Source organism: Arachis stenosperma, chromosome 3 (assembly GCF_014773155.1).
Source record: "Arachis stenosperma cultivar V10309 chromosome 3, arast.V10309.gnm1.PFL2, whole genome shotgun sequence".
Classification (NCBI taxonomy): Eukaryota; Viridiplantae; Streptophyta; class Magnoliopsida; order Fabales; family Fabaceae; genus Arachis; species Arachis stenosperma.
This window is the reverse complement of record NC_080379.1, coordinates 81975576-81993110: the sequence shown is the minus strand read 5'-3', so window position 1 is coordinate 81993110 and position 17535 is coordinate 81975576. Positions and strand designations below refer to the sequence as shown.

General features: G+C 35.8%; 1 protein-coding gene and 1 non-coding gene across 2 annotated transcripts; both read left to right on the top strand.

Annotated features, from left to right (window-relative positions):
• Positions 1-1986: 1986 nt before the first annotated feature.
• LOC130972166 (small nucleolar RNA R71) lies at positions 1987-2090 on the top strand. Its single transcript, XR_009083360.1, has one exon. It is a non-coding gene; the product is annotated as a small nucleolar RNA R71 (small nucleolar RNA).
• Positions 2091-16097: 14007 nt separating this feature from the next.
• LOC130966325 (zinc finger BED domain-containing protein RICESLEEPER 1-like) lies at positions 16098-17199 on the top strand. The gene is made up of 3 exons (XM_057891114.1): positions 16098-16195; positions 16298-17109; positions 17183-17199. The coding sequence occupies exons 1-3, from the start codon at positions 16098-16100 to the stop codon at positions 17197-17199; spliced, it is 927 nt and encodes a 308-aa protein (XP_057747097.1).
• Positions 17200-17535: the final 336 nt, after the last annotated feature.

The window sequence follows — 17535 nt, the reverse complement described above, 5'->3', positions numbered from 1 at the left end:
CGTTGAACACCAGTTTCATGCTTGTTTCTAGCGTTCAACGCCAGATCTATGCTCTGTTCTGGCGTTCAACGCCAACCAGATGCTCCATACTGGCGTTTAAACGCCAGTAAGTCCTTCCTCTAGGGTGTGATTTTTCTATTGCTGTTTTTTATTCTGTTTTTAATTTTAGTATTTTTTTTGTGACTCCATGTGATCATGAACCTAATAAAACACAAAATAACAATAAAATAAAAATAAAATTAGATAAATAAAAAATTGGGTTGTCTCCCAATAAGCGCTCTTTTAGTGTCACTAGCTTGACAGTGGGCTCTCATGGAGCCTTACAGATGTTCAGAGCATGATGAGGGCCTCCCAACGCCAAACTTAGAGTTTGAATGTGGGGACTTCTCAACACCAAACTTAAAGTTTGATTATGGAGGCTTTGTTTGACTCTATATTGAGAGAAGCTTTTCATGCTTCCTCTCCATGTATACAGAAGAACACCCTTGGGTCTTAAGCACAAGGTAGTCCCCATTCAATTGAAGGACTAATTCTCCTCTGTTAACATCTATCACAGCTCCTGCTGTGGCTAGGAAAGGTTTTCCCAGGATGATGCATTCATCCTCCTCCTTCCTAGTGTCTAAGATTATGAAATCAGTAGGGATGCAAAGGCCCTCAACCTTTACTAACACGTCCTCTACTAATCCATAAGCTTTTCTTACTGACTTGTCTGCCATTTGTAATGAGAATATGGCAGGCTATACCTCAATGATCCCTAGCTTCTCCATTACAGAGAGTGGCATAAGATTTATGCTTGACCCCAGGTCACACAGAGCCTTGTTAAAGGTCATGGTGCCTATGGTACAGGGTATTAAGAATTTACCAGGATCTTGTCTCTTTTAAGGTAAAGTTTGCTGAATCCATGTATCTAATTCACTAATGAGCAAGGGAGGTTCACCTTCCCAAGTCTCATTACCAAATAACTTGGCATTCAGCTTCATGATAGCTCCTAAATATTGAGCAACTTGCTCTCCAGTTACATCTTCATCCTCTTCAGAGGACGAATAGTCTTCAGAGCTCATGAATGGAAGAAGGAGGTTTAATGGAATCTCTATGGTCTCTATATGAGCCTCAGATTCCTTTAAATCCTCAATAGGGGACTCCTTCTTGCTCAGAGGACGTCCTAGGAGGTCTTCCTCACTAGGATTTTCGTCCTTTCCTCCCTCTCTGCATTCGGCCATATTGACTATATCAATGGCCTTGCACTCTCTCTTTGGATTCTCTTATGTATTGCTTGGGAGAGTACTAAGAGGAGTTTCAGTTACTTTCTTACTCAGCTGGCCCACTTGTGCCTCCAGATTTCTGATGGAGGACCTTGTTTCATTCATGAAACTTAAAGTGGCTTTAGACAAATCAGAGACTAAGTTTGCTAAGTTAGAGGTATTCTGTTCATAATTCTCTGTCTGTTGCTGAGAAGAAGATGGATAAGGCTTGATATTGCTGAGCCTATTTCTTCCACCATTATTAAAGCCTTGTTAAGGCTTTTGTTGATCCTTCCATGAGAAATTCGGATGATTTCTCCATGATGAATTATAGGTGTATCCATAAGGTTCACCCATGTAATTTACCTCTGCCATTGCAGGGTTTTCAGGATCATAAGCTTCTTCTTCAAAAGATGCCTCTTTAGTACTGTTGGATGCATTTTGCCATCCATTCAGACTTTGAGAAATCATGTTGACTTGCTGAGTCAACACTTTGTTCTGAGCCAATATGGCATTCAGAGCATCAATTTCAAGAACTCCCTTCCTTTGAGGCATCCCATTATTCACGGAATTCCTCTCAGAAGTGTACATGAATTGGTTATTTGCAACCATGTCAATAAGTTCTTGAGCTTCTGCAGGCGTTTTCTTTAGGTGAATGGATCCACCTGCAGAATGGTCCAACGACATTTTGGAAAACTCTGATAGACCATAATAGAATATATCTAATATGGTCCATTCTGAAAACATGTCAGAAGGACACTTTTTGGTCATCTGCTTGTATCTTTCCCAAGCTTCATAGAGGGATTCACCATCTTTTTGCTTGAAGGTCTGAACATCCACTCTAAGCTTGCTCAGCTTTTGAGGAGGAAAAAATTTATCCAAGAAGGCCGTGACCAGCTTATCCCAGGAGTCCAGGCTATCTTTACGTTGTGAGTCCAACCATGTTCTAGCTCTGTCTCTTACAGCAAAAGGGAAAAGCATGAGCCTGTAGACTTTAGGATCTACTCCATTCGTCTTAACAGTATCACAAATCTGCAAGAACTCAGTTAAAAATTGGTAAGAATCTTCAGATGGAAGTCCATGAAACTTGCAGTTCTGTTGTATTAGAGCAACTAATTGAGGTTTCAGCTCAAAATTGTTTGCTCCAATGGCAGGAATTGAGATGCTTCTTCCATCAAACTTGGACGTGGGTTTAGTAAAATCACCAAGCATCCTCCTTGCATTATTGTTGTTGGGTTCAGCTGCCATCTCCTTCTCTTGTTCGAAAATTTCAGAAAGGTTGCCTCTGGATTGTTGTAATTTAGCTTCTCTTAGTTTCCTCTTCAGAGTCCTTTCAGGTTCAGGATCAGCTTCAATAAAAATGCCTTTTTCCTTGTTCCTGCTCATATGAAAGAGAAGAGAACAAGAAAAGAAGAGAAGAGGAATCCTCTATGTCACAGTAAAGAGGTTCCTTATTGTTAGTAGAAGAAGAAAGGGAATAAAGAAAGGAGAATCCAAACAGAAGGGTGATGATAGGGGTAGTGATTTGAGATGAAGAGAGGTGAAGAGAAGTGTTAGTAAATAAATAAATAAATAGGAAAAGATGAGAGAGGAAGAATTTTTTCGAAATTAAATTTTGAAAAGGAGTTAAATGATTTTCGAAAATAAAGATAAGAAATGAAATTAAAATTAAAATTTAAAATAATTAATTAAATAATAAGAAATTTTGAAAAAGATGGAGGTATTTTCGAAAATTAGAGAGAGAAAAGTTGTTAGGTGGTTTTGAAAAAGATAAGAAACAAACAAAAAGTTAAATAGTTAGTTGAAAAAGATATTTTGAAAAAGATTTGATTTTTAAAATTAAAATTAATTACTTGACTAACAAGAAACTAAAAGATAAGATTCTAGAATTTAAAAATTAAACCTTTCTTAATAAGAAAGTAACAAACTTCAAATTTTTGAATCCATCACATTAATTGTTAGTAAAGCTTCAATTTTTTTTAAATAAAGATAAGAAAAAGATTTTTAAAATTCAATTAAAAAAATTTCGAAAAATAGTAAAAAAATGAAAAAGATTTGATTTTTGAAAAAGTTTTGAAAAGATAAGATTTTTAAAATTGAAAATTTGACTTGACTTACAAGAAACAACTAATTTTAAAATTTTTTTACTAATTCAACTCAAATTTTCGAAAATTATGGGCAAATTAAGGAAAAGATATTTTTTATTTTTTGAATTTTTAATGATGAAAGAGAAAAACAACTAAAATGACTCACAACATGAAAATTATGAATCAAAACACATGATGCATGCAAGAACACTATGAATGTCAAGATGAACACCAAGAACACTTTGAAGATCATGATGAACATCAAGAACATATTTTTGAAAATTTTTTTGATGCAAAGAAAACATGCAAGACACCAAACTTAGAAATCTTTAATTCTTAGACACTATGAATGCAAAAATGCACATGAAAAACAATAAACAACACAAAATAAGAAAATTTAAAGATCAAACAAGAAGACTTACCAAGAACAACTAGAAGATCATGAAGAACACTATGAATGCATGAATTTTCGAAAATTGCAAGAAATATATTTTTAAAACATGCAATTGACACCAAACTTAAAACTTGACTCAAGACTCAAACAAGAAACACAAAATATTTTTGGTTTTTATGATTTTATGATTTTTTTGGATTTTCTTAATAAATTTTTTGAAAACATATTTTGGAAAAAGGAAGTAATGAATTCATAGTCCTCAATCAAAATCCTGTGAATTAGCTATGGCTTAATAGCCAACCAAGCTAAAACATGTTATATGAAATTCTAGAATTCATTCTTGAAAACTCTGAAAATTTTCGAAAATAGGTAATAAATTTTTGAAAAAAAAAAATTTTTCGAAAATAAAATAAAATAAAAAGAAAATTACCTAATCTGAGCAACAAGATGAACCGTCAGTTGTCCATACTCGAACAATCCCCGGCAATGGCGCCAAAAACTTGGTGGACGAAATTGTGATCATCAACAATGGCACCAAAAACTTGGTAACACTCTCAAACGTGAATCACACTTTGTCACAACTCCGCACTACTAACTAGCAAGTGCACTGGGTCATCTAAGTAATACCTTACGTGAGTAAGGGTCAATCCCACGGAGATTGTTGGTATGAAGCAAGCTATGGTCATCTTGTAGATCTCAGTTAAGTTGACTCATATGGGCTACAATATTAATGGATAGATAAACATAAATAAAACATAAAGTAAAGATAGAGATACTTATGTAAATTAATAGTGGGAATTTCAGATAAACGTGTGGAGGTGCTTGTTCTTTCTGAATCTCTGCTTTCCTACTGCTTTCATCCAATCCTTCTTATTCCTTTCTATGACAAGCTGTATGTAGGGGGATCACCGTTGTCAATGGCTACCGTCTATCCTCTCAGTGAAAATGTTCCAAATGCTCTGTCACAGCATGGCTAATCATCTTTCGATTCTCAATCAGGTTGGAATAGAATCCAGTGATTCTTTTGCGTCTGTCACTAACGCCCAGCCTTCAGGAGTTTGAAGCTCGTCACAGTCATTCAATCCTCGAATCCTACTGGAATACCACAGACAAGGTTTAGACTTTCCGAATTCTCTTGAATGCCGCCATCAATTCTAGCTTATACCACGAAGATTCTGATTAAGGAATCCAAGAGATATGCGCCCGGTCTAAGGTAGAACGGAAGTGGTTGTCAGTCACGCGCGTTCAAAGGTGAGAATGATGATGAATGTCACGGATCATCACATTCATCAAGTTGAAGTGCAACGAATATCTTAGAACAAGAATAAGTCGAATTGAATAAAAAATAGAAGTACTTGCATTAAAACTCGAGGTACAGCAGAGCTCCACACCCTTAAACTATGGTGTGTTGAAACTCCACCGTTGAAACTACATAAGTGATGAAGATCCAGGCATGGCCGAGAGGCCAGCCCCCAAAACGTGATCACAGGTTCAAAAATACAATCCAGGATGTCTAATATGATAGTAAAAAGTCCTATTTATACAGACTAGCTACTAGGGTTTACAGAAGTAAGTAATTGATGCATAAATCCACTTCCGGGGCCCACTTGGTGTATGTTTGGGCTGAGCTTGATCTATCCACGAGCGGAGGCTTCTCTTGGAGTTGAACGCCAAGTTGTCACGTGTTTTGGGCGTTCAACTCTGGTTCGTGACGTGTTTCTAGCGTTTGACTCCAGAATGCAGCATGGAACTGGCGTTGAGCACTAGTTTACGTCATCAAATCTCGAATAAAGTATGAACTATTATATATTTCTGGAAAGCTCTGGCTGTCTGCTTTCCAACGCCATTGAGAGCACGCCATTTGAAGTTCTGTAGCTCCAAAAAATCCATTTCGAAAGCAGGGAGGTTAGATTCCAACAGCATCAGCAGTCCTTTGTCAGCCTCCTATCAGAGTTTTGCTCAGGTCCCTCAATTTTAGCCAGAAAATACCTGAAATCACAGAAAAACACAAAAACTTATAGTAAATTCTAGAAATGTGAATTTAGCATAAAAACTAATAAAAACATCCCTAAAAGTAACTAGATCATACTAAAAACTACCTAAAAACAATGCCAAAAAGCGTATAAATTATCCGCTCATCAGACACTCATCATCATTCTCAAATTTATGAACGTGTGTTTGGAGAAGAAGACAGTAGGAAAGTAGAGATTCAGACGACAGAGCATCTCCGAAACCTCAACCTGTTCTCCATTACTGGATAACAAGTATCATTCATTTTATGATCTTTTACATTTTACAAACGAAATCATTTTTATCACTAATCTCCTAACTAAGAGTTACAGGATAACCATAGCTTGCTTCAAGCCGGCGATCTCCATGGGATCGACCCTTACTCGCGTAAGGAATTATTACTGGACAACCCAGTGCACTTGTTGGTTAGTTGTGCAGAGTTGCAAAGGTGTGATTGCAATTCCGTACACCAATGCTAAGGGCTGGTATGATTTCTATGTTGGAGACTGCTTCAAGTTTCTTAGTTTGCTCTGGTGGTTTTACTTGGCACCCATTTTTGTTGCAGTTATCAGCGTCATCCATTGTGAAGTTCTTTGATGTTCCAACGTAGGGGACTGGTCCTGTTCTCTTTCCATGGCAATACTCGAAGGTCACATACACAGAACTAGTGGAATGTAGTTTTGTCGGAACTCATAATATTATATTTTTATTTTTTTATGCTGACTCCAATGGGCATATACCTCAGAAGTGTGTTCATACAAAGTCCTAGTTTAAGACAATACATTGGGCTAGGGGTGTACACGGCCCGGTCTGGCCCGAAGACCCGGCCCGGGCCCGAAGGATTTTGGATGGCAAAGGGTCTGACCCGAAGTGACTCGGGGAGGACCCGGGGAAAAACAATGAAACCAAGAAAGGATATGAAGCCGGGACCGGGCCATGGCTCAGGTCACCCGGACCCGGCCCGGTGGCCCGGCCATATATACAATAATACAAAACACACACATTACAGATTTGAAATTAGGGATAGGGGGCTAGGGCACATTCAGATTTCAGTCACTCCATTCTATTTTCCATTCACTGCCTCCCTCAGAGCTCAGCGACTGAGGCTCACTCCCACACCCCCAGTTCCCAGTCCCCACTCCCCACTCCGGCACCGGCAGTCTCCACTCCCCACGGCACAAGCTGATCTGGTGACCCCTGACCTCATCTTCTCTCTACATGGGCCATTCCTAGTCTCGCAGCACGCAGCCACGCACCAGGCAGTCGCCCACTCCTCTCGTTCTCGTCTCTTCTCAACCTTCCTTGTTCCACCCCAGTTACCGGCGAAGGTCTTCGTTCGACTGACGACGGTGACGACCTACGGTGCTGCCCTGCTTCTCGGTGATGTGAAGTTCTTCTCTAATACTGCCCCGTTGTTGCTCTGCTCTGCTAGTCCTGCTCCTTCTGCTCCGCTCTCTTCTCCCGTCTTCTTCTCAGGTCTTTTTCTCAGGTAAGTAATTAATTTTATTAATTAATTTTATTATTTCATTAATATTCTGATTAAGAATTAGGGTCTTTGAAACAGAATTTGTGAATTTAGGATGTGGGTGTTGATTTTCATTATTAGAACTCTGATTAAGTGTGGGTGTTAATGTGTATTTAGCTGATTTTTGTTCTGAATTGTTGTTGATTACTGATGTGTTTAGTGAATAGTGATTCTGTTATTAGTTGTTCTGTGTTTACTAATTTTTTACTGATTACTTGACTTCCTATTAGTGTTTTGTTCTTCCTATTAGTGTTTTGTTCTGATTTTGTGTATTGATTTGGATTAGGGATTTGGTTAATATAATTCCTGAGTTTCTGTTAGTGTTTTGTTCTTCTTATTAGTGTTTTGTTCTGATTTTTTGTATTGATTTGGATTAGGAATTTGGTTAATATAATTTCTGTTAGTGTTTTTTTACTAATTTTTTACTGATTACTTGACTTCCTATTAGTGTTTTGTTCTTCTTAGTTCTTATTAGTGTTTTGTTCTGATTTTGTGTATTGATTTAGATTAGGAGTTTGGTTAATATAATTCCTGAGTTCCTGTTAGTGTTTTGTTCTTCTTATTAGTGTTTTGTTTTAATTTTGTGTATTGATTTGGATTAGGAACTTGGTTATAATAATTTCTGTTAGTGTTTTTTACTAATTTTTTACTGATTACTTAACTTCCTATTAGTGTTTTGTTCTTCTTAGTTCTTATTAGTGTTTTATTCTGATTTTGTGTATTGATTTAGATTAGGAATTTGGTTAATATAATTCCTGAGTTCCTGTTAGTGTTTTGTTCTTCTTATTAGTGTTTTGTTTTGATTTTGTGTATTGATTTGGATTAGAAACTTGGTTATAATAATTTCTGTTAGTGTTTTTTTACTAATTTTTTACTGATTACTTAACTTCCTATTAGTGTTTTGTTCTTCTTAGTTCTTATTAGTGTTTTGTTCTGATTTTGTGTATTGATTTAGATTAGGAATTTGGTTAATATAATTCCTGACTTCATGTTAGTGTTTTGTTCTTCTTATTAGTGTTTTGTTCTGATTTTGTGTATTGATTTGGATTAGGAACTTGGTTATAATAATTTACAATTCACAAATAACTTGGCAATTCAACATCATACTAGAATATAACTTGATAGCAACGACAGTTGAAGGCAAGCAAGTAGATGCAAATAAGTGAGAGTGAATTAATCAGAGTTTAGAATTTAAATTGGACTAAGCAAGAGCAAGAGTAGTTTCAGCAATATATGAATTTTAGAAGAAATAATCTCTATGAAGATGGCATACATAGTAAATTGAACTATGGAATTCAACTCAGTGGACCAAAAGCAGTAAATTGACCATATTTGGAACTGAGTTGATTTTGACATTGTTTCAACTTTAGTCATGTAAATATAGAGGTTTTCCATATCAGGTTATATTTGACTTCTAAAATATGAATCAATTCAACTTGAATAGATGGAGTTTCTGAATCGAACCAAATCAATTCTATTCAAAATTTCAAAAGGACTAAAATTAATCATCCCTTTTAATAATTTCTGTTAGTGTTTTTTTTTCTTCCTATTATTAGTGTTTTATTCTTCCTGTTATTGGATACAAACAAATAATGTATTGGTTGACTGAAAAATTATGTGTTCACTATGTGTATTTGTCTTGTTTTCAAAACTTTTATATATGAATTTAATTGAATATGTCAAGTTACTATTAACCTCTAATGAAGATGCATATGATTTTTTACCTTAAGGTACAAACAATGGGAGGAGGAGACAATTGTGTTCCTCCACCAACCATCGAAGAGGACAAAACAATAGAAACTGAAGCTGAAAATGTTGTTATTCCTACTTCTACTATTGAAGCTGAAAATCCTGGTGCTCCTACTCCTGCTAGTAATGCACCACAAGTAGATGAAGAAAACAAAGATCTAGAAGTTGTGCGTAAGGGGAAAAAATCATATGTTTGGCAGCATTTCACTGTACTTCCGTTGACTGAGACAAAGGGACAGCATCAGGCTAAATGTCATCATTGCCAGAAAAAATACAGTTGTCACCCTACTAAACATGGCACGAATTCTCTAAATAAGCACTTGAAGAGTGCTCATAAGTGGATATTTACTAAAGTGGGGAAGCAAGGGACACTTCATGGTTATATGCCTAAAATTGATGAAGAAGAGGAACTATGCAAAGCTTTTAAGAGTTATAGCTTGGAAGATTGTAAGAAGTCTGTAGCTGAGTTCGTTGTCCTTGATGAAATACCGTTTAAAGTTGTTGAGGGGATTGGGTTTCGCAAAATGTTAAATCGATTTGAGCCAAGATTTACAGTCCCATCTAGGGTGACGGTCTCAAGAGATTGCTTTCAACTTTATTTAGATGAGAAGAAAAAGCTGAAAGAATGGTTGGCAAAGTCATGTGCTCGGGTTTGCTTGACAACAGATTGTTGGACATCAAATCAGAATTATAGTTATATGAGCTTGACTGCACATTTCGTTGATGAAGAATGGAAGTTGCAAAAGAGAATTATAAATTTTTGCCAGATTGAGAACCACAAGGGTGATACAGCAGGAAGAGAAATTGAGAAATGCTTGAGAGAGTGGGGAATTGAAAAAGTCTTCACAATCACAGTGGATAATGCAACTTCGAATGATGGAGCTATGATGAGCGGATAATTTATATGCTTTTTGGCATTGTTTTTAGGTAGTTTTTAGTAAGTTCAAGCTACTTTTAGGGATGTTTTCATTAGTTTTTATATTAAATTCACATTTCTGGACTTTACTATGAGTTTGTGTGTTTTTCTGTGATTTCAGGTAATTTCTGGCTGAAATTAAGGGACTTGAGCAAAACTCTGAAAAAGGCTGACAAAAAGGACTGCTGATGCTGTTGGAATCTGACCTCCCTACACTCAAAATGGATTTTCTAGAGCTACAGAATTCCAAATGGCGCACTCTCAATGGCGTTGGAAAATAGACATCCAGAGCTTTCCAGCAATATATAATAGTCCATACTTTATTCGGAATTTGACGACGTAACTTGGCGTTGAACGCCAAGTACATGCTGCTGTCTGGAGTTAAACGCCAGAAAAACGTCATGATCCGGAGTTGAACGCCCAAAACACGTCATAACTTGGAGTTCAACTCCAATAAAAGCCTCAGCTCGTGGATAGATCAAGCTCAGTCCAAACATACACCAAGTGGGCCCCGGAAGTGGATTTATGCATCAATTACTTACTCATGTAAACCCTAGGAGCTAGTTTATTATAAATAGAACTTTTTACTATCATAATTGCATCCTGGATTGTATTTTGAATCTGGTGATCACGTTTTGGGGGCTGGCCATTCGGCCATGCCTGAACCTTTCACTTATGTATTTTCAACGGTGGAGTTTCTGCACACCATAGATTAAGGGTGTGGAGCTCTGCTGTACCTCAAGTTTCAATACAATTACTCTTACTTTCTATTCAATTCTCTTTTATTCTTATTCCAAGATATACGTTACACTTAACTTTGATGAATGTGATGATCCGTGACACTCATCATCATTCTCACCTATGAACGCGCGTGATTGACAACCACTTCCGTTTCACTCTACGCCGAGCGCATATCTCTTAGATTCCCCAACAGAATCTTCGTGGTATAAGCTAGATAGATGGCGGCATTCATGAGGATCCGGAAAGTCTAAACCTTGTCTGTGGTATTCCGAGTAGGATTCTGGGATTGAATGACTGTGACGAGCTTCAAACTTGCGATTGCTGGGCGTGATGACAAGCGTAAAAGGATCAATGGATCATATTCTAACATGATCGAGAACCAACAGCTGATTAGCCGTGCTGTGACAGAGCATAGGAACGTTTTCACTGAGAGGATGGGATGTAGCCACTGACAACGGTGATGCCCTACATACAGCTTACCATGGAAAGGAGTAAGAAGGATTGGATGAATGTAATAGGAAAGTAGAGATTCAAGAGGAGCACAGCATCTCCATACACTTATCTGAAATTCCCACTATTAATTTACATAAGTATATCTATCCTATTTTGTTTTCTGTTTATTTTTATTAATCATATTTGATTTTCTAAATTCCATAATTTTATCCTCCTGACTGGGATTTTCAAGATGACCATAGCTTGCTTCATACCAACAATCTCTGTGGGATCGACCCTTACTCACGTAAGGTATTACTTGGACGACCCAGTACACTTGCTGGTTAGTTGAACGGAGTTGTGTCCACACATAAGTGCCATAATAATGATTCCATACAACAACAAAGAATACTACATTGATGTGATCACAATTTCGTCCACCAAGTTTTTGGCGCCGTTGCCGGGGATTGTTCGAGTATGGACAACTGACGGTTCATCTTGTTGCTCAGATTAGGTAATTTTCTTTTCAAAAAGTTTTCTAAAATCTTTCAAAAATATTTTTTTATTATTTTCGTTTTTTTAATATAATTTTCGAAAAAAAATAATAAAAATACTAAAAAATCATAAAATCATAAAAAACCAAAAATATTTTGTGTTTCTTGTTTGAGTCTTGAGTCAATTTTTAAGTTTGGTGTCAATTGCATGCTTTAAAAAAATTTTCTTGCATTTTTCAAAATTCCATGCATTCATAGTGTTCTTCATGATCTTCAAGTTGTTCTTGACAAGTCTTCTTGTTTGATCTTGATGATTTCTTGTTTTGTGTTGTTTGTTGTTTTTCATATGCATTTTTCGTTTGTTAGAGTCCATGCATTAAAGATTTCTAAGTTTGGTGTCTTGCATGTTTTCTTTGCATCAAAAATTTTTCAAAATTATGTTTTTGATGTTCATCATGATCTTCAAAGTGTTCTTGGTGTTCATCTTGACATTCATAGTGTTCTTGCATGCATCTTGTGTTTTGAACCAAAATTTTCATGTTTTGGGTCATTTTTGTGTTTTTCTCTCTCATAATTAAAAAATTCAAAAATCAAAAATATATCTTTTCCTTATTTTTCTCATAATTTTCGAAAATTTGAGTTGACTTAGTCAAAAATTTTCAAAATTAGTTGTTTCTTACAAGTCAAGTCAAATTTTCAATTTTAAAAATCTTATCTTTTCAAAATCTTTTTCAAAAATCATATCTTTCTCATTTTTTTATATTTCTCAAAAATTTCAAAATTATTTTTCAAAATATTTTCAAAATCTTTTTTTTTCTTTCTATCATTTTTTCAAAAATATGCTAACAATTAATGTGATTGATTCAAAAATTTGAAGTTTGTTACTTTCTTGTTAAGAAAGGTTCAATCTTTAGTTTCTAGAATCTTATCTTGTAGTTTCTTGTTAGTTAAGTCATTTTAAAAATTAAATCTTTTTCAAAATATCTTTTTATTAAAATTTTTTATCTTATCTTTTTATCATATTTTTTTTAAAAAAATTTTATCTTTTTCAAAATTTGATTTCAAAATATCTTATCTAAACCTCTTACCTTCTTATCTTTTCAATTTTGATTTCAAATCTTTTTCAATCAACTAACTAACTTTTTGTTTGTTTCTTATCTTTTTCAAAACCACCTAACTACTTTTCCCTCTCTAATTTTCGAAAATATCTCACCCCTTTTTCAAAAATTCTTTTTAATTAACTAATTGTTTCATGTTTTAATTTTAATTATATTTTATCTTTAATTTTCGAAAATACTAACCCCTTTTTCAAAATTATTTTTGAAATTCTCTTTCTCTTTTCTTCTTCTATTTTAATTATTTAATTACTAACACTTCTCTTCACATCTCCTATCCTTACTCTTTATACAGACTATTCATTTTTTCTTCATTCTTCCCCCCCCCCTTTCTTTTTCTACTAACATAAAGGAATCTCTATACTGTGACATAGAGGATTCCTCTTTCTTTTATTGTTTTCTTCTCTTTCATATGAGCAGGAACAAGGATAAAGGCACTCTTGTTAAATTTGATCCTGAACCTGAAAGGACTCTAAAAAGGAAACTAAGAGAAACTAAATTACAACAATTCAGAGACATAGTAGAGCTCAAGGACATCAATGGTCCTTCAAGAAGGCGCCACCCTCACTAAGGGGGACTCATTCCTTGTTCTTAAATTTTTCTTCTGCTTTTCATTTTTTTTATGTTATATGTTTATCTATACTTGTGTCTCTACTTCATGATCATTAGTATGTAGTAACTATGCCTTAAAGATTATGAATAATTCCATGAATCCTTCACCTCTCTTAAAAGAAAAATGTTTTAATTCAAAAGAACAAGAAGTACATGAATTTCGAATTTATCCTTGAATTTAGTTTAATTATATTAATGTGGTGACAATACTTTTGTTTTCTGAATGAATGCTTGAACAGTGCATATTTTTGATCTTGTTGTTTATGAATGTTAAAATTGTTGGCTCTTGAAAGAATGATGAACAAAGAGAAATGTTATTGATGATCTGAAAAATCATGAAATTGATTCTTGAAGCAAGAAAAAGCAGTGAAAAAGAAGAAGCTTGCGAAAAAAAAAAGAAAAAAAGTGGCGAAAAAAATAGAAAGAAAAAGAAAAAGCAAGCAGAAAAAGCCAATAGCCCTTAAAAACAAAAGGCAAGGGTAAAAAGGATCCAAGGCTTTGAGCATCAATGGATAGGAGGGCCCAAGGAAATTAAATCCAGGCCTAAGCGGCTAAATCAAGCTGTCCCTAACCATGTGCTTGTGTCATGAAGGTCCAAGTGAAAAACTTGAGACTGAGTGGTTAAAGTCGTGATCCAAAGCAAAAAGAGTGTGCTTAAGAGCTCTGGACACCTCTAACTGGGGACTCTAGCAAAGCTGAGTCACAATCTGAAAAGGTTCACCCAGTTATGTGTCTGTGACATTTATGTATCCGGTGGTAATACTGGAAAACAAAGTGCTTAGGGCCACGGACAAGACTCATAAGTAGCTGTGTTCAAGAATCAACATGCTTAACTAGGAAAGTCAATAACACTATCCGAAATTCTAAGTTCCTAGAGAAGCCAATCATTCAAAACTTCAAAGGAAAAAGTGAGATGCCAAAACTGTTCAGAAGCAAAAAGCTACAAGTCCCGCTCATCTAATTATAATTAATATTCATTGATATTCTGGAATTTATAGTATATTCTCTTCTTTTTATCCTATTTTATTTTCAGTTGCTTGGGGACAAGCAACAATTTAAGTTTGGTGTTGTGATGAGCGGATAATTTATACGCTTTTTGGCATTGTTTTTAGGTAGTTTTTAGTAAGTTCAAGCTACTTTTAGGGATGTTTTCATTAGTTTTTATGTTAAATTCACATTTCTGGACTTTACTAAGAGTTTGTGTGTTTTTCTATGATTTCAGGTAATTTCTGGCTGAAATTGAGGGACTTGAGCAAAACTCTGAAAAAGGCTGACAAAAAGGACTGCTGATGCTGTTGGAATCTGACCTCCCTGCACTCAAAATGGATTTTCTGGAGCTACAGAACTTCAAATGGCGCGCTCTCAACGGTGTTGAAAAGTAGACATCCAGAGCTTTCCAGCAATATATAATAATCCATACTTTATTCGGAATTTGACGATGTAACTTGGTGTTGAACGCCAAGTACATGCTGCTGTCTGGAGTTAAACGCCAGAAAAACGTCATGATCCGGAGTTGAACGCCCAAAACACGTCATAACTTGGAGTTCAACTCCAATAAAAGTCTCAGCTCGTGGATAGATCAAGCTCAGCCCAAACATACACCAAGTGGGCCCCGGAAGTGGATTTATGCATCAATTACTTACTCATGTAAACCCTAGGAGCTAGTTTATTATAAATAGAACTTTTTACTATCATAATTGCATCCTGGATTGTATTTTGAATCTGGTGATCATGTTTTGGGGGCTGGCCATTCGGCCATGCCTGAACCTTTCACTTATGTATTTTCAACGGTGGAGTTTCTGCACACCATAGATTAAGGGTGTGGAGCTCTGTTGTACCTCAAGTTTCAATACAATTACTCTTACTTTCTATTCAATTCTCTTTTATTCTTATTCCAAGATATACGTTACACTTAACTTTGATGAATGTGATGATCCGTGACACTCATCATCATTCTCACCTATGAACGCGCGTGATTGACAACCACTTCCGTTCTACTCTAGGCCGGGCGCATATCTCTTAGATTCCCCAACAGAATCTTCGTGGTATAAGCTAGATAGATGGCGGCATTCATGAGGATCCGGAAAGTCTAAACCTTGTCTGTGGTATTCCGAGTAGGATTCTGGGATTGAATGACTGTGACGAGCTTCAAACTCGCGATTGCTGGGCGTGATGACAAGCGCAAAAGGATCAATGGATCCTATTCCAACATGATCGAGAACCAACAGCTGATTAGCCGTGCTGTGACAGAGCATAGGAACGTTTTCACTGAGAGGATGGGATGTAGCCACTGACAACGGTGATGCCCTACATACAGCTTACCATGGAAAGGAGTAAGAAGGATTGGATGAATGTAATAGGAAAGTAGAGATTCAAGAGGAGCACAGCATCTCCATACACTTATCTGAAATTCCCACTATTAATTTACATAAGTATCTCTATCCTATTTTATTTTCTGTTTATTTTTATTAATCATATTTGATTTTCTAAATTCCATAATTTTATCCTCCTGACTGGGATTTTCAAGATGACCATAGCTTGCTTCATACCAACAATCTCTGTGGGATCGACCCTTACTCACGTAAGGTATTACTTGGACGACCCAGTACACTTGCTGGTTAGTTGAACAGAGTTGTGTCCACACATAAGTGCCATAATAATGATTCCATACAACCACAAAGAATACTACATTGATGTGATCACAATTTCGTCCACCAAGCTATCACTTACCTTCAAAGGAAATTAGGTGCAAGAGGTGGGTTGGTGTGTGGAGGAAAGTATATGCATGTGAGATGTTGCGCTCATGTTCTGAATTTGATAGTGAATGAAGGAATTAAGGAGAAACAAACTTCAATTGAAAGCATTAGAAATGCTGTCAGGTATGTTAGGTCCTCTCCTCAACGGACTAAAAAATTTAAAGACTGCATTGAGGCTGAGTTGATTGAATCTAAAAGTCTTGTATGCTTGGATGTTCCAACTAGGTGGAATTCTACCTATCTAATGTTGGAACATGCTGAGAAATTTGAAAAAGCTTTTGATAGACTTTTTGATCAAGAACCTGATTTTCTTAGATGGTTTGGAGAGGATAGTGGGGGAAAAAGGAAAGTTGGTCCACCTACAACACTTGATTGGCAACATGCTAGATTATTCATTGAGTTTTTGAGAATCTTTTATGAAATAACTTTGAGTTTCTCTTCTTCTTTGCATGTTACATCAAACAAATGTTTTCATGAAATTGCATCTATTGCTTCTCAATTAACATCTTGGAGCCAAAGTCATTCTGAATTATTAGGGTCTATGGCATGTTCTATGAAGACTAAATATCATAAATATTGGGGACCTGTTGACAAATTTAATCCGTTGTTACTTGTTGCTGTTGTATTGGATCCTCGTTATAAATTAGATTATCTCTGTTGGTGTTTGGAGGATGTTTATGACAAGGAAGTGTCTACTAATATGACTGGTTTTGTTAAATTAACATTAGAGACTTTATATAAGTTTTATGAAAAGGAGGTTGTAGATGATAAAGGAAGGGAGGATGGTGGAAGTTCATCTAGAGATGTCTTGGATGATAATACTAAAGTCTCAACTGGTGCTAAGGGAGTTTCTGAAAATAGAGTGAATATGTGGAAAAAGCAAAAAAGAGAGAAGGCTAATGCAGATAGCAAGTCAGATGTGGAGAGATATCTGGCCAAAGATACTGTAGAAGATGAGAATTTTGATATATTGGCTTGGTGGAAAGTGAATGCTTCAAAATACAGAGTTCTTTCTCTCTTAGCACGTGACGTCTTAGGTATTCCGGTCTCAACCGTTGCTTCTGAATCATGCTTTAGCACTGGTGGACGTGTGCTTGATGTCTTCCGCAGCTCTTTGTCACCATTAATGGCCGAAGCTTTGATATGCACTCAAAGTTGGTTGTGCCCTTCGAAACAAGAAGTTGGAGATCAAGAGTTTGATCAATTTGATAGTAGTCAGAAGATTGTTGAAGGTACATTTATAATTTTTTTTTATTGTGACTTAATTATTTGAATTAATAATCTCTTATATAAAAATGAATAATTTTATATATTTTGTATTTTGTATTTTGTAGGTTTTACTAATGCATCCACATCACAAGGAACAAGTTGACAACATTAATAGCAATTGATGGATGACTATTCTTCTGTGGTTAATGTTGTGTTACAAAGAAGTTCTATGTTTAGGAAGAACAAGACTTGTG

Excerpts from the sequence above, each read along its gene's own strand:
- LOC130966325 (XM_057891114.1), top strand. The coding sequence starts at position 16,098 with ATGCATGTGAGATGTTGCGCTCATGTTCTGAATTTGATAGTGAATGAA. Across the intron at positions 16,196-16,297 it reads AGCATTAGAAATGCTGTCAG|GTGGAATTCTACCTATCTAA; the intron begins GTATGTTAGGTC and ends TGTTCCAACTAG.